This window comes from Heterodontus francisci, chromosome 19 (genome assembly GCF_036365525.1).
Source record: "Heterodontus francisci isolate sHetFra1 chromosome 19, sHetFra1.hap1, whole genome shotgun sequence".
Taxonomy (NCBI): Eukaryota; Metazoa; Chordata; class Chondrichthyes; order Heterodontiformes; family Heterodontidae; genus Heterodontus; species Heterodontus francisci.
The window spans coordinates 46,126,496-46,148,667 of NC_090389.1; the positions used below are offsets into that span (position 1 = coordinate 46,126,496).

General features: G+C 39.8%; 1 protein-coding gene across 1 annotated transcript in view; it reads right to left on the minus strand.

The window, feature by feature from the left end:
* Positions 1–22,172, minus strand: part of slc25a26 (solute carrier family 25 member 26) — a 274,969-nt gene that overhangs the window by 20,943 nt on the left and 231,854 nt on the right. The window contains exons 6-9 of the mRNA XM_068051571.1: positions 20,027–20,071; positions 10,878–10,947; positions 4,939–5,003; positions 4,283–4,356 (exon numbers count right to left, since the gene is read on the minus strand). Coding sequence (XP_067907672.1) covers positions 4,283–4,356; positions 4,939–5,003; positions 10,878–10,947; positions 20,027–20,071 — 254 coding nt within the window. The remainder of the gene's footprint in view (positions 1–4,282; positions 4,357–4,938; positions 5,004–10,877; positions 10,948–20,026; positions 20,072–22,172) is intronic.

The window sequence follows — 22,172 nt, forward strand, 5'->3', positions numbered from 1 at the left end:
AGTGAATCGAATTGCCTGAAGACTGACATCTGTGATGCTGGGGACCTCAGGAGGAGGCCAAGATGGATCATCGACTCAGGACTTCTGGCTGAAGATACAAACACTTCAGCCTTGTCTTTTGCACTGATGTTCTGGGCTCCCCCATCATTAAGGATGGGGATGTTTGTGCAGTCTCCACCTCTGGTTAGTTGTTTAATTTTCTACCACCATTTAGTTACTTGGCTGTAATGGATGTATGTAAACTGTCGGATCACAGCTTTCACTAGTACAGGGTTTTTGTGATTTAATTGTAACTCTTTGTAAATCTTTTATGAGTTTTAGAAAGAAGATTATGTTCTGAGAAAATACAAGAGAAAGAACTGTGTTTGCTTGTTAATTCAGCGGGAGTGATATTGGTCAATCCCTGATAGCATCTTTTACATTGTGCCCAATTTTGCCATGGAAAAGAAAGTAGGGATACAGTGTGAAATGGACTGTTGATCCACCATCACTCCCATTTTTCACCACTGATGTTAACCGATTGTGTTTGCTGCTATCAAAAATTACTTCACTTGGGCCTGTGTAAAAGAGGGCACTCTAAATCATTTTAACTCTCCTCCTCCCTCTGCTCCTTTAAGATTCTTCTTAAAATTGCCTATTTTGTTAAGCTTTTGGTTACTCCTCCAACTATCTCCATCTTTGACTTGGCATCTCTTTTTACCTGATAATGCCTCTGCAAAGTGTTTGGTACATTTTTCTACAATCAAGGTATAATATAAATGTGAGTTGATGCTGTGATTGATTACTCTGTAAAGTAAATGCTCAAGAATTACAGTCAACTCCCAATGTCCTCATTTGCCATGGAACACCGAGATGACTACAAATCAGTTAACATTTATTTTAGTGTATTCAATCACTTAAACAATATACAGCATTTGGTTCCTGATGTTATGGAGTACATTTGGGAATTTATATTGCAAAGGATGATAACTTAGTATAAGGGCTCTGAGCAGATACTGGGATGAACATCTGTTTTCATTCCCACATTATGTTACAGAAGTGATGCTTAAAAGAAAATGTTTAACTGTGGTAATTTAATTTAAGCCACATCACCACGAAAATGCAATTCTAAGGCACTCATTCCCAACTTGACTGTTTCAATAACAAATACTGATGGAATAAATTGTCTCCCAAAGCAGCCTTCAAAGCTGATTCAAGTTTAAATATCTTTTTAAATCATCCAGGTGTTCAACACAATGAAATACAACGATAGGTGGCATTGTAAACAGTATATATGAAAGTGTAAAATTAAAAAGAGATAGATTAAGTGAATGGGCAAAATTGTGGCAAATGGATTTCAATGTAGACAAATATGAGGTTATCCACTTTGGACCTAAAAAGAATAGAACAGAGTATTTCTAAATAGTGAAAAGCTAGAAACAGTGGCAGTCCAAAGAGACTTGGGGGTCCATGTATATAGATCATTACAATGTCCTGTACAGGTACTGAAAATAATCAAAAAGGCTAATACAAGGCCTGCCTTTATATCTACAGGACTGGAATACAAGGGGGTAGAAGTTATGCTTCAGCTTAAAGAAAGCCCTGGTTAGACCACACCTGGAGTACAATGAGTAGTTCTGGACATCACACCTTGGAAAGAACATATTGGCCTTGGAGGGGGTACAGCGTAGATTTACTAGAATGATAGCTATACTCCAAGGGCTAAATTGTGAGGAAAGATTATACAAACTAAGGTTGTATTCCCTGTAATTTAGAATGTTGAGGTATGATTTGATTAACATTTTCAAGATATTAAGGGAACTGATAGAGTAGATAAAGAAAAACTATTTCTGCTGGTTGGGGAGTATAAGACTAGGGGGCATAGTCTAAAAAAAATAGAACCAGACATTTCAGGAGCGAAATTAGGAAACACTTCTATATGCAAAGAGTGGTACAAGTTTGGAACTGTCTTCGGCAAACAGCAATTGATGTTATATCAATTGTTAATTTTAAATCTGTGATTGATAGATTTTTGTTAACCAAAGCTATTAAGGGATATGGGGCAAAAGCGGGTACCTGGAGTTCATCGCAGATCAGCCATGATCTCGCTGAATAGTGGAAAAGGCTCGAGAGACTAAGTGGCCAACTCCTGTTCCTATATCCCTATAGCAACGATTTCACTTTTCTCCAACTCCTGATGAGGATAATCACCATTTGATTATTATACATTTGATAGGCTCGCTTTTGAAGACAGTGGATACTAGAAGCTCCTCAGGAGCAGCGCAGGTCAGTGTAAAATACACGTGCATTTCTGCCATCCTCCCACACTATAGCATGGCCACACCCATGCGCCTGCTGACAGTGTTTCCACCAGTTCGGGATGAGGAGTTTCAGCAGAAACCCAATTATGGTAGGCACTGAACCCTGAATAAAGGAGCACACATTTTCAAATTTTATTTCAAGCAACGCCTTCTCACTAGCTAAATGATGGACATTTACCTTCAGCATGGTGCTAAAGCTTACCGTAACATTCTAGATCTCAAAGGCCAATGCCAGGTACAAGATTTACTTGTTACTGCTTATTCTAGGCCCTCCTGTGAAATGATTGGACAAAGAAACATGCCCTCATGTGAGGCTAACTCCCTCTCCCAGATAGAGAGAGGCTGGAGCCCTCTCACCCTGCAACTGCCTCCTTTTTACACAAATCAATCTAATAATAGTTGCTTCCCAAATTTTGCTTATGGGCCAAAAAAAATGCCCTTTTGATAATCTTTACATCTTCCAAACAATAACTTCAAGATTCCCTCATGAACTGTGCAAAGCCATAATTATCATTAGTTTCAATTATAAAGTCATAGAGTTATACAGCACAGAAACAGGCCCTTCAGCCCATCGTGTCTGTGCCAGCCATCAAGCACCTATCTATTCTAATCTGGTAAATTATTTATAGTGCAAATGTAGAACTAATGTCAAGAAAAAATTGACTGCTGATAATCTAGCCCTTGGTATTTTAAAAAATCATGGCCAGTTTCATTCATTAGTTCACCATTTCAAGTCAGTTATCTCATTTATTCTATGCATGCACGACTCTTGGTAGAACTTTACCACATTCTACATATAAGTGCTGACAATTCTGTATGATTCCACATAGGAAACAATGAATTTGCGAACAAAGCTGCCAAATGCATCACAGAATAACAATCATTGGTCTAGATTTTGTGGTCAGCTGCCAAAGAACTGTGCTAGCTGTTCATTACAGTATACTTTCCCACATACTTTCTCTAGGCCTCTGCACTGAAAGTTGCAGTAATTAAAAATCCAAAACAGTGTGGTGCCATCTACAGGGGATGAGACCTGTGAACAAGCTAAGCAATGGTTTGTCACCTTAGACTGAAAAATCCTTACTGAGACATGCAGAGTTTAAACCAGAAAGTGTCAGTTTACAACATTTAGTTCAAATCATGTACAGGAAGAGAAATAAAAAGAGGCCAAGAAAGATGGCATTCAGAGAGAAGATAAAGAGACAGAAAGAAAAAGTAAAGAAAAAATATTTTAAAAGATCTCCAACAATAACTAAAATCTGAAGAATTGAGACTCCACATTTGTAAAAATTAATTTTCAGTGCCAAAGAGGCTGTTTGGCAATAATTAAGACTTATTACACCATTAAAAATTCACTTATACTTGAATGGGCCAGCTCTAATTTTTTCTGGCATGTTTAGTGGGTAGATATTGCAACTTCACGCCGTTCTAGACGTTTCAATGCCCAGTCACTCGGCGAGATACTGTTGTAGTAAAGCTTCATAAGAGGAAATCGAACAGCAATTTCTTGATTTCTGTTTTTAACTACACATGTGTGATTGCTGGAAATTGCTGTCTGATTTATTTCATAATAATGGTGAGCATGAATAGCCTCACATCATTTGTACTGCAAAGTTATTGCACATACATAGTCTTCATGATTGACAATTGTTGGTCAGACACCTGGTAGAAAATGGGTCTAGTTACTTTAGACTTAATTTACTACCAGGACATCTAAACCCCAATTTTAACCTAACCAGCACAGTGGAAATGGTGTGGGTTTGGAGCCAGCACATGTTTTACAACCCTGCAGATTTTCCGCTTGATGGACTTAAATGGGGAGCAAAATCAGGCGGTGTGTAAAATGGATTTCTGACCTGAACCTGTCCTGTTCCTGCCAGGCAGGTTAAGATAACATTGGGGTTTTGGTTTCTCTAAAGGAATATAAATATCATGTCAACTAGCTCGTTAGTGGTTCCTTGAGGAGAAAAATAAAGCCTTACCCAGAAATCCCTCGAGTCTTCCAGATGTCGCTCAAGACAGGTAACACTTTTCCACTGGCCGTGGTGGTACCTGTCTGCATCAAAGAACAGCACAGATCAGATTTAAAGAAGGAACATCGGCAGTAAATCTATTGTCTCAACAGCTTCCTTCATCATGTTACAATAATAATAGCTTCACCTTTTCTAGGCTCTGAGTGAATTGTTTGCATGCCAGAAATCTGCTGCAGAATAGTCTTCCCATCAAAAGGTACTTTGTGAATTAACAAATCTCATAGAACGAACATCTTAATAAATAATTGATTACCTGCATTATATTTATATGGGCACAGTACTAAAACAAAGTTAAGCAATTTCTCAGCTCAATTATAATTTTCCCCACATTAAAAAGAATTTTATCCCATACTTGTAAATTTTGCATCCCAGTAGCTGAAAGGCAGCAGAAACATTTATCTAAATGTATCACAATACTACAATTGTTTTTCAGCGATTTGGCCTATATAGTTCATTCATTAATGTTAAAGATCTTATTTCACAGTATTGTGAATGGTCAATATATTTTAATTCACAAAGACTAAATATATAAAAGATGATGAACTGTCACAAGTAATTTACAACATCCTTTTTGTCTTTCCTGCAGTATTATTCCACAATCTTACCTTTGCCAGCATGATTCTCGTCTTTGCTACATCGAGGGGCGTGGTGACTGCAGCTGCAAATCCACCTGAAAGCAAATCAAGCATAAGCTAACCATAAATCAATTTGTCAAAACCTATTACATAATTACATCTAGAAATTAATGCCAGTTTACAAAAATTATATATTTTCAAAATGTATTGCTATTTCAACTCTCTAACCAAAATTTCTATTTCCGGTATAGGATCCAGCCTATGGAAATGTCAACTGATGCCAAAGTAGCCCTCAGTCATCTATAAGGAAGTGAACTTATTCAAGTGATCTCCATCCAACCAATTTACATCCTCACCCTCAAATGACCTGGTTGAAACTGGCAAATGCATTCTAACGGAAAAGCTATGCCAATTGGAAGTACAAACTTTAGCTTTCAGCGTGAGAGTCTAGTGCTCCAACATTGCAGCCACTGAGCCCTTCTATATTGAAGCACTGATTCCCCCTTATTTCTCTGAAATCTGATCTCCAGAAACAACAAATTAAAAAAATTGCATGTTTTCTATGTACTTAGGCACAATCATTAAGTCTAAAATGATAGGCGCTGGGAACTGGAAGTAGTTCTGGCTGAAGCATTAAGTTCTTAAACTTAGCCCTTGGGGCTTTTTCTGCTAACTTCACACCTGCCTGTATTCTCAGCCTTTTTTCCCCTCTGTAGACCAGGCAAAATCCAAGTGAAGCCAATAAACTAGCTTAGTGGGAACCTCAGGTTATGATGGAGAAGAAGCTAAATAAAACAAAGTTGAGAGATACGGCTTTACATAAGTAAACTAAGGAACAAAGTATGCAAAACAAAAATTAAAAACAAAGCAATAACCAATAAAGCAATCTCGACCAACACTAGTTTACTGTGAAGTTTTTTTCTAGGCAATTTGAACATAAGAACAAGGAACAAGAAAAGAACATTGAACCAGGTCCTGCATCAGGATCCAATCTGATCATTTCTCATGATTTTTCTCGAATCAAAATCCGTACCTCTCTACTCTTCTTAAGCCAATGCTACTAGGTCATCTGTTACTGTTATTAGCTAACTCCAGACACTAGATTCATTTGTGTTGCTGAACAAATGACGTTTTGATTGAGCTTTCCATTTCACTAGGTCACGGTTGTTAGATAAAACCCAATGAAAATCACAAATATGTTGCCATTTAAACCTTACTATTCTATAGCCAGAACTCCAAATCAACTTTTTGTAACTGGATGAATGGATTCAAGGTTAGAAAAGGAAAGCTGAGCAGACAATTTAGTTTCAGCTTCTTCATGCAGAAGCTGATGAATATGTGAAATAGATTGCCTGGCGAGACATTGGCAATGGATAGCATCTGCAAATTTAAGAGTTGGAAAATTTTGGAGGGAATTGTAGAATATTACAGCACAGAAGGAGAAATTAGAAGGAATTGGAAGTGTACAGGATGGACTGTAGTATGGTTTTTCTTTTAACTTTGAGACTGATCAGATGGACTGCAGCGGTCACTTCCTGCCTTGCATTTTTCTATATAAACAGTTGATATATAGATTGCTGCTAAATCCTCCATCTAATTCACCACCAGGAAGAGAGTGACTGGTTTTCCTCTGTTTATTTAGTGGTAGTGAAATCTTAAATGCATTCTTCATATTTGTATTTATGATTTTGCTACAAATAACAGATGAAGAAAGTCTCTCCCTCGTGAGTTATTTTTTAAGTCCCATTGTGAAATCTCTTGTGATAACTTCGTTTCACTGTTTTTGACCAATGGGCACAATATACCTCATATGTCAACATATGCCTCATCTGTAGCTTCAGTAAATCCATGTTGCTAAGTGATACTGTGAAAAGAAAAAATAATTAAATAATTTATGTTGTATAAAGAGATTAATATGAGGGACCCGTGGGGGAGAGAGAATAAACACTCGTCTCTAGTCTACCACAACTCACTTATAACACTTGTGAATTATGCAGCAGACACCATGTGATGGTTTTACTTGCCATAAACCACCAATTCCCAACATGGATACTCTACTTAATCCCTCATTTATGTAGATGAAACATTATAGCCGTTACTCAACATGAAAGCAGGTAGATTTTGTTTTCAAGACCTTCCTCCAAATGTGGCATATCTGATTGATCTTTTGCTCCTTTGAGGTTTCATTAAAGGAAGGAATAATGAAGGTATAAAAGACAAATACTTACATAGGAAAAGAGAAGGAAAAACAGTGGGAAAGAAAAGACAGACATATACAGGAAACACACATCACTGAAGTATTTCCTTCATTTGAATAACTTACAGAAATGTTTTCCAGAGTGCAAATTCAAATGATGGACCTGAAGTTTCTATTGGGCAGAAAGCCATTCTGCACCAGCAACAAAACAGAATTGCTCCACCTCCCATTGCCTCTACTGGCCCAAGGACTGTTTCAGGTTCCACAAGGTCAAAAAGAACAGAAAATTAAAACTTGTTTTCTAACAGGTAGTAGAGAGAACTCCAGGGATCGTGTCAGAATTTAAGAGTGTTTATTAACCATCACCATGAGCTCCAAATCATCGTTATGTCTGGAATGGCACTAAATTAGGACATCTGTAGTGTGTGGAAAAATTACACCAATAACTGATAAGATTGCTGATGGGAAACTTTGTTAACAAAAACCACAATAAATACATTTTAGTTGTTTCTTATAGAGTTCACCATGTCATTCATTTAAAAAGATTACATGCACTCTATTAAATGTCTAAGTTACATTGAAGAATATTAGGACTATTATCAGTTATAGTGCTTTAACCAAATCATAGGTTTGCAAAAAAAAAATCACATTATTTGCAATTTTCATGCAAGTGGACTTAGTATTTAGTTTAGTTTAGAGATACAGAACTGAAACAGGCCCTTCGGCCCACCGAGTCTGTGCCGACCATCAACCACCCATTTATACTAATCCTACACTAATTCCATATTCCTACCACATCCCCACCTGTCCCTATATTTCCCTACCACCTACCTATACTAGGGGCAATTGCTAATGGCCAATTTACCTATCAACCTGCAAGTCTTTGGCATGTGGGAGGAAACCGGAGCACCCGGAGGAAACCCACGCAGACACAGGGAGAACTTGCAAACTCCACACAGGCAGTACCCAGAATTGAACCCAGGTTGCTGGAGCTGTGAGGCTGCGGTGCTAACCACTGCGCCATTGTGCCGTACTGTTGAGAAGTCCAGTTTTCAGTATTTGACAATCCACTACCTTATTGATTTAGTATTCACTTAAAGAGCACACATGTTGAACAAACAGACAGGTTTAACCAGCTGTCTTGTAGATTAGATTTACAACTGGTGTACTGTATTTGTAAAATGCAACTGTCCTGACATTTTCCCTTCCAGAATACTCCATGAAGGAAGTCTGCTGAAGTGGGACTAATCATTTTTCTCAACTTATGGTTACTCTGTAAAAGTTGTATTCTGTAAATCACTTCAGGTTGGAAATGAGTAGGTCCACCACAGCAGACGTCATTAGCTAGTACAAGTCTCAAGCAGCACTATTGTTTTTTCTAGTTAGTAGTAGTAATGCAACTGGAGACTCTTGGCTCCTTGGAACAGCACCGACTGCCTTCACTGATCATTTATGTGGCAAACTACAACAATTGACAGCAACACGGGATATCCATTAATTTCTTCCCGAAATACCAGCTGTTCCACCACCCCAAGGAAAAACCACCGACTAACAAAGGAGCAATGAGAGCGTCTGCATCCTGTTTTAAATGGTGGAATGAAACAGTTGGGCTGTCAAAGTCAAGTGTGGTCAGCCCCCTCGAAGCTGGATAATTTGTGATCTGCAGTCTTGCTACAAGAGGTTTATTTGTGTTTAGGCTAACAATGTAGTAATTACAACACACATTTTACTAAGTGCGAATTGGTATTTAGAATTTAATATTTTCTAATGAGAAAATGTCAAGTGTCAAAATTACTTACTAAGTGGTGAAGCGGCCTTTATGCATTATGCAGACTTGTTAGATAACGAATTTTGACAGGAAACAGCCATGCCTCTGTTTGTCAATATGCACTAAAAGCAGCTCAACGCTGAGTGATGGGCAGTAGTCTGTGCTAGCAGATGCTTGATACTGGATATAAATAATTAATTTTAAATCAAAAGCATTTCAGTTCAGGCCAGTAGCTGAATTGCTCATCAGGGACACCACTAAGTTCAAAAAAAGATGTTTACTTCTCACATTAATATTGGAGTATAGTCAGTTCTTTCATGGTATGAGGCAAGATCAATCACTTCAGTGTAAGGTAATAAAAAAGCATCAAAGCAAAATACTTCTCCAAATTCAAAATATGGACATATCTGAAAATAATTTTGAGTTCCTGTACTGGTAAATAATCCCTATCGGTACATTTTCGAGTTGGTGCCTCTTCATGATCCAATGGCACGGCACCTGATTCCAGATTTCAAGGTTGTGTATTCAAATTAGGATGTGCAGCTTTGAGGCGAGCACCTCATATGACTTGGAATATTAGGAATTTATGACTAAAATCACTGATTTCTGTTTTCATAGAAAAATAGACAGAATCACCAAATGGAATACACAAACCAGCAGTAAAAAAGCTCAGAATCCCATGCAACGAAAACAGAGTTTGATTTATTTGACTAGAAACCAGTAACCCCTCGCTTTGAGGAAAGTAAAGGAAATTGGGCTTGTTCAATTTGGATCAGGGGAAACTTCAAGGTGCTCAAAATTAAAGTTTCAAGACTAGTAAGGGGACTGACAAAGTTGACACAATCAAATTTTTCACTATGAAGAGTTTCAATACTCAGAGAAATAAAGTAAAAAATTGGGAAGTTAGTAATGGGAATTGAAGTCACGTGAAACTTCTCTTCTAAACGCAAGTTGTAATAGAATTCAAAACAAAATACTAGGAGTAGCCATTGAAACAAATGGCAAATGTCAGTTACTGTGTTTATGGAAAAAGAAAGAATTGAGGATATGGCAAAATGTCAGGTAAGTGAGGCTGACATTGGTCAAAAAGTCGTGGCCAATCAGTCTCCTGTTTGGAAAATTTGTATGTCGTTATGTTTCTTTTCGCCACTTAACTTTAAAGGTTGGAACATCAATTAAATGTTCATAGGTAATTGGTAGCTGTGAATCGGGCTACAATAAAGTGACTCTATCAAGCAACAAATGCATACAGAAACTACAGTGGCAGTCGAGTCAACCAAACCTACATTTGGTCATGTGCATACGATTTGTTCAGTTAGATTTGTAATACCAAATTATATTGGACAGATTTGCAAAGTAAATATCTTCTGTACAAAAGAAAAATAGTTTAAAAAAATAAACAAATCATGAAAATGTGTCAGTAGAAAAATTGGAACTTGAGAAAAATACTTTGCTAGCACAATCCCAAACAATTCATTCTTTTTTTGTGTTCTGCCCGAGGACAGCCCAGGTGTCCATGCCCTATAGCCTCACTGGTGCAACAAATGTCATGTCTTCAGCCTCGAGGTCCATGCAGCAGCATCTCCATGCTCCTCAATCTAATTAATCTGCTCTTCTGTCAAACTTGTCATATAAACTGTTAATCATGGATCCTTGTTGATATGACTTTAAATCCCTGAAGAACAGTCTGTAGCAGACAGCTGCACAGCTGAGGACTCAGCACAGGCCCCTCTTTACCAAGAGATTTGTAAATATTCCTTTAACTAACACAAAGGTCTGATTGACAGCTTCTATTTTCCCACAACTCAAATTTGTCAAGAACAAATTGCTTGTCCTTCATGCAAACACCTTTCTCTTCAACCTTTTCTGTTTTGTGGGCCTGCCCAACCCTGAACAATATTTCCAAACTACCGCTGGAATTTTAGAAGAATGTTTCTGTTAAGTTGATTTTTTGGCATGTTTCCCTCTCTCATCCCTCCCAGTATAGTATTTAATCCTCTGCACCTGCAAACGCTCCACAGACTGCAGACTGCCAAGAGTCAACCGCATGATTTTGCTTCCATGACCACAGGGCCTGCAGTTGAAAAAAAAAAGAAAACAACCTTAGTTATATTCCAAATCATTTGAAAGCCCAGGGGTTTGCTGGGATGATGAGAACTTATTTCTCAAAGTGTGTGGCTATTTCTGTGCTTTTCATGGTGTAACACATCCAACTTCCCAAGGAACTGAAAAATATTTTAACACACAGACAACTTGGGAAAATAGGGTCAGAATACACTTGCATTATAACAAGAGTTAAATTTATCAGAGGGGTGTGGCCTTCAGCCTTGCAACTGTTCCAGTGAAGTCTTTCCAATTGTAATCTGTTTTGCAATAGGCAGACCACTGTGAGACTTTTCAAAACATTATGGTGTGCATTGACTGCTGAAACAGTGGCATCATTAAAAAGTAAATTTTGTCATTCTATTAGGCATGCTACTGTTGGCGTCCATATATTTCCTATAAAAAGAGGTTCCATATGACGATGATCATGGTACTTTTATGAGGCGGGGGAAGAAAAGGTCAGGGTGAAGTGGAGTTTGTGAGTAGATATGTTTCTGAGGAATTGGATTGGATAGTCTGTAGACAGGGAAGAAAAAACTAAATTATACATTGATAGTAGTCACTGGTGAGGTGGATAGTGTTCGAGTGAAGACTGGGTGGGGCAGTGATAAGTTTAGGAGGTTGTGATTTTTAGCAGGCAGGGAATGGTCGTTTGGTAAGCTTGGGTGGTGGGAAGTCCAGGAGGCTGAGGCAGCAGGGTGAGAGGAGAGTGTAGCAGTGGCAAATGGAGGGGGGTTGTCTTGAGAAGAATGGGAGACAGTGGGTGAAATGGAAGAAGCACTTATATCAATGCTGAAACTAAAGTGGTGGCTCGACAGCAATAATCAAAGAGTGTTACTGGGAGAGCCAGCAGTGGAGCAGGCAAAGCAGGGGAAGAGCTAAGAGTAGCTGTAACACCTCAGCCACTGCAATATGTTAGGGGGCCATATAAACATGGCTATCAGGTGTGACAAGGAACAAGGGCACCTCATTCCACACATTAAAATGGACAATCTTGTTAATGCACCACCTACAGGCATGACATGAAATTGTGACCGCTAACATTTGACATATTATTAGAAACCCCAGGAGATATTTATTTATTCATTTTCAAGGAAGTGTGTGACGATATAGCACGTTCAGCTGCTATTGATATTTTGTTACGACTGCATATAGAAATTTTATGAGACGTACAGTTAAACCTATTTATGTGGCAGAATCAGATGACCTTTTTGCCCTTAAAACACACCAGTTTAAATTTGTGCATTAAATTCAATTTACATCTATGCACTTGACGGAGAGAAAGAGGAATTTCCTTTCCGTATCTGAAAGGAAGAAGAGTACTACCTGAGAAAGAAACTATCGCACCGGTATACAGCAATCCATTCTTCTCTCTCTCATAAGATGTTCAATTGTATCATTTCATAATAAATGAAACACAAGAGAAATCCCTTCACATGAAAATTGAACACATATGGCTGTGAGAGCTCTTGTGCCAAACTAACCCTGCAGTGTAGTCTGTAGACAGGGAAGAAAAAACTAAATTATACATTGATGATATTCCAGTCTGCCGTTTTGCACAGTCAGACTGCGAGGGTGACTATAAAGGAGGGCTGTGTCAGTACTGCTAATAATTATGCATGAGCATGAGACAATGATGTTGCTAGCCTGCCGCGATTGACACACCAGTAGAGTAAATGAGGTAGCACCACTGCCCATGAAAAAGCTGTGCAGCATCAAGAGGAACGATTTTCACTGGGGCCTTTTCCCTACCACTGCCATCAGTACCAATATAAAAGCACGCTGACAGTCTTGTTATCTGCTGGTGGCTGGTAATAACTGAAGCTTCTGTACACTTGGTCAGGTCAGGAAACTAATTGTGGGGTCACTGACCTGTACAGACTACCCCTAGCCACTTCTCTTTTGCCAAAACCTACAACAATGCGACTCCTTGAATACACATTGAGGACATATTTCACAATAAAACATGTGTTTTTGAGGTTCCTTGTGCACAGGATGTTTGGGTAAAATGCCACAAACTATCCATAATATCATTAGCATGACATGTTGCACCATCACACTAGTTTTGTGCCAAAAATAAGCAGCATGTTTACACTGAGGCCCACAACTATGGGAACAGCATGAAGTAATTAGATATTTTTAAAAAAAGGGTGCTGCCCTCTCTCACCATCATATGCAGTCTCCTAAAGATGATGGGCCAAATGCTATTTTCTGAAGCAGGCTGGAGTGCCGAACATGCGTCACGTGTCCGCCAATAAGCTGCAGATTGAATAGAGGACTTTGTTTTCCACTTCAAAGCCTCTTGTCACAGAAAGCCATTCCAGTCTCCTGTTCTTCCCTTATGAATAACAAATTTCAAATAAATCCACTGCTGGAGAGCCTGGAAACCCACACAGGCAGGTCTCTGTTAATCTTCCTGACAGCCTTTCACTTATTTTTGCCTTTTGCTTTTATTTTTGCACATAAAAAAACTGACTGCATTTCATTTTAAGAAAGGAGGTTTGAATTTCTGATAGCAGGCAACATGACTAAAGCCTGTTAATCCTATTTTGTGAGCATTCAAAGTGGAGAGGATCAAATCTAAGTCCACTGGAAGCTTCAATAAACTCCCAAATCCGTGGAGCATTCAACATCCTTTGTATCACCCAAACAACAATTATTCTGAGATTGCCACTGTAATATCCACAAGAATAACATCCAATGAAACTCTGTTGTTACAAGTAACTGGAACAGGAAATTGGGCACTCTTGCAGTACTCTCTATTTAGTGCCTAAATATAACCTATGGTTTTTTTTTTTGAGTTGTCAGCTGCAGTGCAACAAGTTAATCAATGAGCTGCACCCTTGAAATGTTTCTTGACCCTTACAGCCAAACAAAAAATTTTGATTTCCTGTTCATGCATTTTTTTTAAAAAACATAAAATTCATAAAAAAACATATTATCTGTGATAATATGCAGTTTTTGTCTGGTCTGCACTTTTCTAATTGGTTGGGGGGTTGATTTGATGGGCGGAGCTTGGCACATGCAGAGACACATAGGGCGCACGGAGGACTGGAGCGCGTGAGGCACGTATTGTATAAATTTGGTGGCGGTGGTGGGGAGGTGGGTAACAGAGAGCAGCTAAATTCAGACATCGCGGAAAAAGTCCCGTTGTTATATTATTATTTGTTTTGAACATTTTATTGTCTCTTTTTCTGGCTGGCCAAACATCCTGAAGCTGACAGACTGGGCAGGCTTCAAACCTGGCCCCCCAGCAACTATCAAAGCCTCAGCAGCCAGGAAAGGCCACAGCCCACCTGATGTGACACTCCCATCTAATTATCCCTGCTCCCTGCCTCCTTTCCTTCCCCCACCACCCACAGCCGACAGACATTTCAACTTTTTCTGATAATGTAGGCCAAGAGGTCAGAAAATGGGAGGAGCTGTTCTATAAGCTGTGTCTGTCCACACGCTCTTTGACACTCCCTCCCAAAAAAACAGTCTTATTTTACCGTAAGCTTTAGTTAGTAGTTGCTACTTTGAGGCATAGCTGCTCTGATGTGGTGTTGACAGGAGTGCATGAGGCACTTGTGGCTGCCAGCAGTTGCTGGCGGAGGGATGGGGGGGAGGGTTAGTGAAGAAAAAGAATAGCGGGAGGTAGGGGAGCCCAACAACAAAGTTACCCTGGCTGGAGGGAATTAGGGGTGGGGCTGTGGGGAACAGCATAGGACAGGGAGGTACGGCATGTGAGAGAGATAAAATTGGGGATGGGATGGCATCGGAAGAAGTGGTTGGATGGGGATGCAATGGGGATAATATTAGAGGGATGAAAGGAATTATGTTAAAGGGGCTATATAAACATGAGTTTGTTGCTGTGGTAAAATGGGCATATTTTAGGTATACTAATTTCTGGATGCAAGGTCCTGCACCTAATCTGTGATGATGGCGTCCTCATCGCATTTAGGCCTTCCTGACAGCTTTCTGAAATCAGCACTGAATTAACTTAAATATGCAAAGACAGGCCTTGTGCCTGTTTTAGGACGCTTCTGCAAAGTGACACAAGCTCAGACTAATTTTTCTAGTTTTACAATGGCCCAAACTGCAGTTCTCAAATTAAACTGGCAGAAGTTGCAAAGCTGGGATTGGGCCAGGCCATGGAGAGACTTTAAGATGAGCATGCACATTTTAAATTCAATGTGATGGTGGACAGGGAGCTAATGTAGTCAGTGAGGAGGGCATGATGATGGGTGAGTGGGACTAGTGCAGAACAAGATGTAGGTAGCCAGGTTTTGGATGACTTGGAGGTCATGGAGGGTGGAGGATGGGAGATCAGGAAAGAAAGCACTCTAGAAATCCAGTCTGAGATGACTAAAACAGGGACAAAGGTACTTGGGCAGAAATAGGGATGGGGGTGAGAAATGTAGAAGTATGCAGTCTTTGTGATGGATAGGATGTGGGGTCACCAAAGTTCTTCAATCAGGATCAGACTGGCCAGAGAGGGGCATGGAATAGGATTGCCAACCCCTCCAGGATTACCCTGGAGTCTCCAGTAATTAAAGACTAACCTCCAGGATACTTCTGCAAACACCCCATGCAAAAAATCATAAGGCATTAAAAAAAATGGTTTGAACTTTGTTTATTAGTTATAAAAGCATCTGACATGAGGAAAAACAAATATACATTCCTCTAAGATACAAAAACCCAACAGAAAAGATGAATCAACTGTGGCTAACAAAAGAAATTAAAGATTGCATTAGATCAAATGAAGTGTCTTATAAGGTTGCCAGAAAAAGTGGTAAGCCTGAGGATTGGGAGCAGTTTAGAATCCAGCAGAGTTTGACCAAGAAGCTGATAAAGAAAGGGAAAAGAAAATATGAATGCAAGCTAGCGAGAAACATAAAGGACTGTAAAAGCTTCTTTAGGTATGTGAAAAGGAAAAGATTAGCAAGGTGTTACGACCGAGGTGGGAGGAATGCACTGTTTTTTTATTTCCACTTCTCCACAGGTCACAACATATATTTAAATGTTTACCCAGTTATGGAAACAGTTAATCATAGACTCCATTTTTATCCCAGAATAAAACATACCAACTAGACTTCTTTAACAAACAACAAAATTATCCATTTATTACAAAACAAGACTTAATAATGAAGCAAAGCATTAACACACAGATTGAAATATGAAAGTTCCCTTTTTACCTTAGCCCTATACACATACACACACAGGTTAACCGAAAAAAAGAGATTTTCTTTTTAGAGCTCTGATACCAAAAAAAAACAACTTTGGCCAAATACTTGCTAATTCTTGAAGAAAAAAAAAGATATGGAGAGATGTCAGTTGTCCATTTTTGGTTTGGCGTCCCAAATCCCAGATGGCTGTCACTGGGATCTTTGTCAGGAACAATTCAGTCAGGCGGCATTGAGGATTTATCTGGCAGGTTTTTCCAGCATCTCAGGAGCAATGAGGTAACAGGGGTTTCAAGCAGACCTTTCAGGATGAATGTAGCATCAATTTCTCTATTTCTTACACTCACTTCTAAGAGCTTCTCAAAGAGATGGAAAAGGCTAAGCTGGGGTGATTGTTCTCCTGGTTAGTTTTTAAAAACTCCTTTCAGAACACTGTCCAAACCGAAACCAAAAACAATATCTCAACAGTCAAGCCTCCTGACCCCTATAAATCTTGACCTGTCACTTCTCTGTAACCATCTCCCCAAGGCAAAAACCCTCTGATGGGTATTTATCTGCAGACAGGTGACTTCCAGTGCTTGTTGTTTGCCAACAAGACCTCTCAGTCCTTTCAATGACCCCAGTAAAAAAAAAAATCCATGGAATCCTTTTCAGTTTTCCCAAATAAACACAAGTCCTCAAAATTGAACAAAAAATGGAAGTACTTTCGTAACAAAGGGCAAATGTGGGTCCATTACAGGCAGAGACAGGAGAATTTATAATGGAGAAAAGGGAAATGGCAGAGAAACTAAACAATTACTTTGTGCCTGTCTTCACAGAGGAAGATACAGAAAATCTCCCAGCAATACAAGGGAATCCAAGGGACTTGTGAAAATGAGGAACTGAAAGAAATTATTAATAAAGAGTACTCGAAAAATTAACTGGATCGAAGGTTGATAAATCCCCTGAACCTGATGAGCTACATCCCAGAGTGTTGAATAAGGTGGCTATAGAGATAGTGGATGTAATGGTGGTTATCTTTCAAAATTCTATAGATTCTGCAAAGGTTCCTACAAAATGAAAAGTAGCAAATGTAACCCCACTATTTAAAAAAGGAGGGAGAGAGAACGGGGAACTACAGACCGGTTAGTTTGACATCAGTAGTAGGGAAAATGTTAGAATCTATTATAAAGGATGTGATAACTAGACACTTAGAAAATAATGATATGATTGGGCAGAGTCAACAATAATTTATGAAAGGGAAACCATGTTTGACAAATCTGTTGGAGTTTTTTTGAGGATGTTACTGGCAGCATAGATAAAGGAGAACCAGTGCATGTAGTGTATTTGGATTTTCAGAAGGCTTTTGACAAGATCCCAAACAGGAGTAAACAAAATTACAGCACATGGAATTGGGGGTAATATACTAATATGGATTGAGAATTGGTTATCAGACAAAAAACAGAGGGTAGCAATAAACAGGTCATTCTCAGGATGGCAGGCTGTTACTGGTCGGGTACCACAAGGATCACAGTGCTGGGGCCACAACTGTTCACAATCTATAAAAATGATTTAGATGTGGGGACCAAATGTAATATTTCCAAATTTGCTGATGACCCAAAGCTAGGTGGGAATGTAAGTTGTGAGGAGGACGCAAGGAAGCTTCAAGGGGACCTGGACAGGCTAAATGAATGGGCAAGAAGATGGCAGACGGAATATCATGTGAATAAGTGTGAAGTTATCCACTTTGGTAGAAAAAAACAGAAAGACAGAGAGGTTGGGAAGTCTTCTTCTTCTCTTTGGCCTCCTTGTCTCGAGAGACAATGGGTAAGCGCCTGGAGGTGGTCAGTGTTTTGTGGAGCAGCGCCTGGAGTGGCCAGAAAGGTCAATTCTAGAGTGACAGACTCTTCCACAGATGCTACAGATAAAATTGGTTGCCGGGGCTGTTACACAGTTGGCTCTCTCCTTCTGTCTTTTTTCCTGCCAACTGCTAAGTCTCTTGGACTCGCCACACTTTAGCCCCGCCTTAATGGCGACCCACCAGCTCTGGCGATCGCGGGCAACTGACTCCCACGACGTGATCAATGTCACAGGACTTCATGTCACGTTTGCAGACGTCTTTAAAGCAGAGACATGGACGGCCGGTGGGTCTGATACCAGTGACGAGCTCGTTGTACAATGTGTCCTTGGGGATCCTACCATCTTCCATGCGGCTCACATGGCCAAGCCATCTCAAGCGCCGCTGGCTTAGTAGGGTGTATATGCTGGGGATGTTGGCCACCTTGAGGACTTCTGTGTTGGAGATACGGTCCTGCCACCTGATGACAAGGATTCTCCGGAGGCAGCGAAGATGGAATGAATTGAGACATCGCTCTTGGCTGACATACGTTATCCAGGCCTCGCTGCCGTAGAGCAAGGTACTGAGGACACAGGCTTGATACGCTCGGACTTTTGTGATCCGTGTCAGTGTGCCATTTTCCCACACTCTCTTGGCCAGTCTGGACATGGCAGTGGAAGCCTTTCCCCTGTGCTTGTTGATTTCTGCATTGAGAGAGGGGTTACTGGTGATAGTTGAGCTTAGGTAGGTGAACTCTTGAACCACTTCCAGAGCGTGGTCGCCGATATTGATGGATGGAGCATTTCTGACATCCTGTCCCATGATGTTCATTTTCTCGAGGCTGATGATTAGGCCAAATTCGTTGCAGGCAGCCGCAATCCTGTCGATGAGTCTCTGCAGACACTCTTCAGTATGAGATGTTAATGCAGCATCGTCAGCAAACAGGAGTTCCCTGATGAGGACTTTCTGTACTTTGGTCTTCGCTCTTAGACGGGCAAGGTTCCATCAAGGTTGGGAAGTGTTGATGTCCAAAGGGACCAGGGTGTCCTGGTTCATGAATCACTAAAAGCTAGCATGCAGGTGCAGCAAGCAATTAGGAAAGCAAATGATATGTTGGCCTTCATTGCAAGGAGTTTTGAGTACAGGAGTAAAGAAGTCTTGCTGCAATTATATAGAGCCTTGGTGAGACCACACCTGGAGTATTGTGTACAGTTTTGGTCACCTCATCCAAGGAAGGATACACTTACCATAGAGGGAGTGCAATGGAAGTTCACCATCTAATCCTGGGATGGGGGGGATTGTCTTGTGAAGAGAGATTGAGGAAACTGGGTTTGTATTCTCTAGAGTTTCAAAGAATGAGGGGTGATCTCATTGAAACATATAAAATTCTTACAGGGCGTGACAGAGCTACATAAATAGGATGCTTCCCCTTGGCTGGTGAGTCTAGAACCAGGGAACATAGTCTCAGAATAGGGGGTAGGCCACTTAAGACTGAGATGAGGAGGAATCTTTTCACTCAGAGGGTGGTGAATGTTTGGACTTCTCTACCCCAGAGGACTGTGGAGGCTCAGTCACTGGGCATGTTCAAGACAGAAATCGCTGGGTATCTGGATACTAATGACATTAAGGGATATGGGGATAACACGGGAAAGTGGCATTGAGGTGGATGATCAGCCATAATCTAATTGAATAGCGGAGCAGGCTCGATGGGCTGAATGGCCTACTCCTGCTCCTATGTTCCTCTTGGTGTTGACAGGTGGTGAGGAATCATCCAATTGAGTAACAAAGAGTCTGTTCACTTTCTGATTGGCATAGGAAGGTAGTGCACCATCAGGATGGACGTGTTGGGTGACCAAGGGCAGGGCCGTTGGAGGCTGGAAATCATGTGATGAAACCTCCAGGAATTTGCCCAATGAGAGTTGGAAATCCTAGCCCGGAATCAGTGGCAAGGGAGTGGAGTTTACGATAGGAACCAAAACAATGACTGTCTTGCCACTGATTCCACACAAATAAATAAGTCAAACCAGTGCTGAAGCTTAGTGTTTCACAATACAAAAATGTTAACCTACCTTCAGAAACTCCCATAGGGGAAACTGGACCAGAGCAAAGGGAATCTGAAAATGAAAAATAAACAAATCAGAGAGTTCAGAAGCATATACCTGCTGCATCATTTAAAAAACAGAGCCATAAGGTATGGCTATTTAAACCTTTCAGGATACTTATTTTGAAATGAAACACACAATATTGTTCAAATTAGCTAATCTCCTGTGGCACTGCACACGTGGAGTGAAGATGGAGTGTAGTCATGAGGTGAAACAGAGGTCAGAGTACAGCTTGAGCAAATATAATTCAGAGCTCACCTCAACATCAAAAACATCCAGTTATTTAGACACAATACTTTGATTTGATATTGACAGCATTGAGTTTAGAGTTATTAGCTGCGACATGCAAACCTGAAGTACTATAATGCCATCAGTGGCAGGCGGGTGTAATTACAGCACAAGTTTACATAGGCGGTTTCCATTATAAACGTGGACACAGGAATAGAAGTGGGCGCAGGTGTAACACTGTTAATGTCGTGTGCAGGCAGGTCCGCACACACTGAACAACAGGATTTTTGTGCAGTGGATTCACGTTCACTACACACGCTAATCCACTACATTGGAATTGTACAACTGTTAGAATGAGGACATTTTCATCCATTAATCTGGGCTGAATCCGAACACAGTGCTTGAGGTGAAGTGAGAGACAATGTACTTAACCACTGAGACATTCAGTTCTTTTTGAAGTTCACTACATGTTGCTTACCATTATGTGCTATTTAATATCTGAATTATTCCTTTATAAAATACACTGAAATCTGTATTCTCCGCTATTCCAATGCTCAAAGAAAATGTATTACAATGTATATTGCGTAATATATAATTTAATGTTGGAGGTCACCTTAAGTATATTTTCACCAACTATGCCATTATGTTCTGTAGAAAAAAAAACACTTAAGAAATACCAAACATTACATACAATAGCAAATAATTAGCACTGCAGTTATAGCTTTAATTCAATCTCAGTGGCCTGTGATCATTCATAAACCACACGAGTATTTATGTGATCACAGTCCCTCGATTGAATTACTCGTAAGTTACTGCCAACTTTTATCCGATACCTCTATCAGTCATGCAAAATATTGATCTTGTGGGCAGTGAAACTACCGATCCTGACCTGAAAATAAACAGTTTTATCTGTTCAATACTATGATTATTATAGTTAATACTGATCTCCTTTGGCTTAATGACTATTGACAGATAGACAACTAAATTTAAGAGATTTGTTTTTGTTTTCTCCAGAAGGCAACAAAGAGAACTTAAAGCTTTTTAGAGCAGATTTCCCTTAAGCTAGCTAAAATTGTTCTGAACCCTGCTGTCATGATTAATAAATGAAAGGATTCTGCTTCGATATTCTAGCAAAAGTGTGCTTGACAGACACCTGCCACCGCATATTCATTATCAGCGCAGACAAGAAATGGTAGTGAGAAGAAATCAATGTCACTGCTGTACACAAAGCTGACAAAATTAAATCTCTGAGGATGTTTGTCATCTTTGACAAAAAGCATTCTCTCCAGGGACATCTTGAAGTATCACAAGAAAGGTCAGCCTCGGTATCCTTTCCCAAATGCTTGCAATTCAAGTGTGCTTAGAATATGCTGTTTTACTGTTGGGTTCAACAGAGATAGATTAGATTTTTTTTTATCCATTTCTGTGTTCAACAAGGATGCATTTCTGAAAGCAAGCAGCAGGTGACCTTGAAAGAGCTTTGATTGTCAGTGGTAAATAGGTCATTTCTACTTAGTTAAACCTGTCAACACCAATCTTCTAGTACCTTCTTGGGTTTAGATCCAAATTGGTACAAAAAAACATTGTTTAACCACAGTTTGATTTGAATTGATTTCCTGCCGTGCAGCTTTTTACTAGTGGGAACCAGCAAAGACAAATGGGATATATTGCTCAGTATTACCCAAATATTAAAGAAATTGCACAGAAAAATAGAAGATCCAAAGGACACCTTGGCCATTAGCAAACAGAATGTAAAATCCGAGACTGCAAGAGGTAAACTTTGAACACTAATACAAGTGCAAAATACGCAGATTCAGGAAATCTGAAATAAAGAAACTGCTGGAAATACTCAGCAGGTCAGGCAGAATCTGTTGAGAAAGAAAGT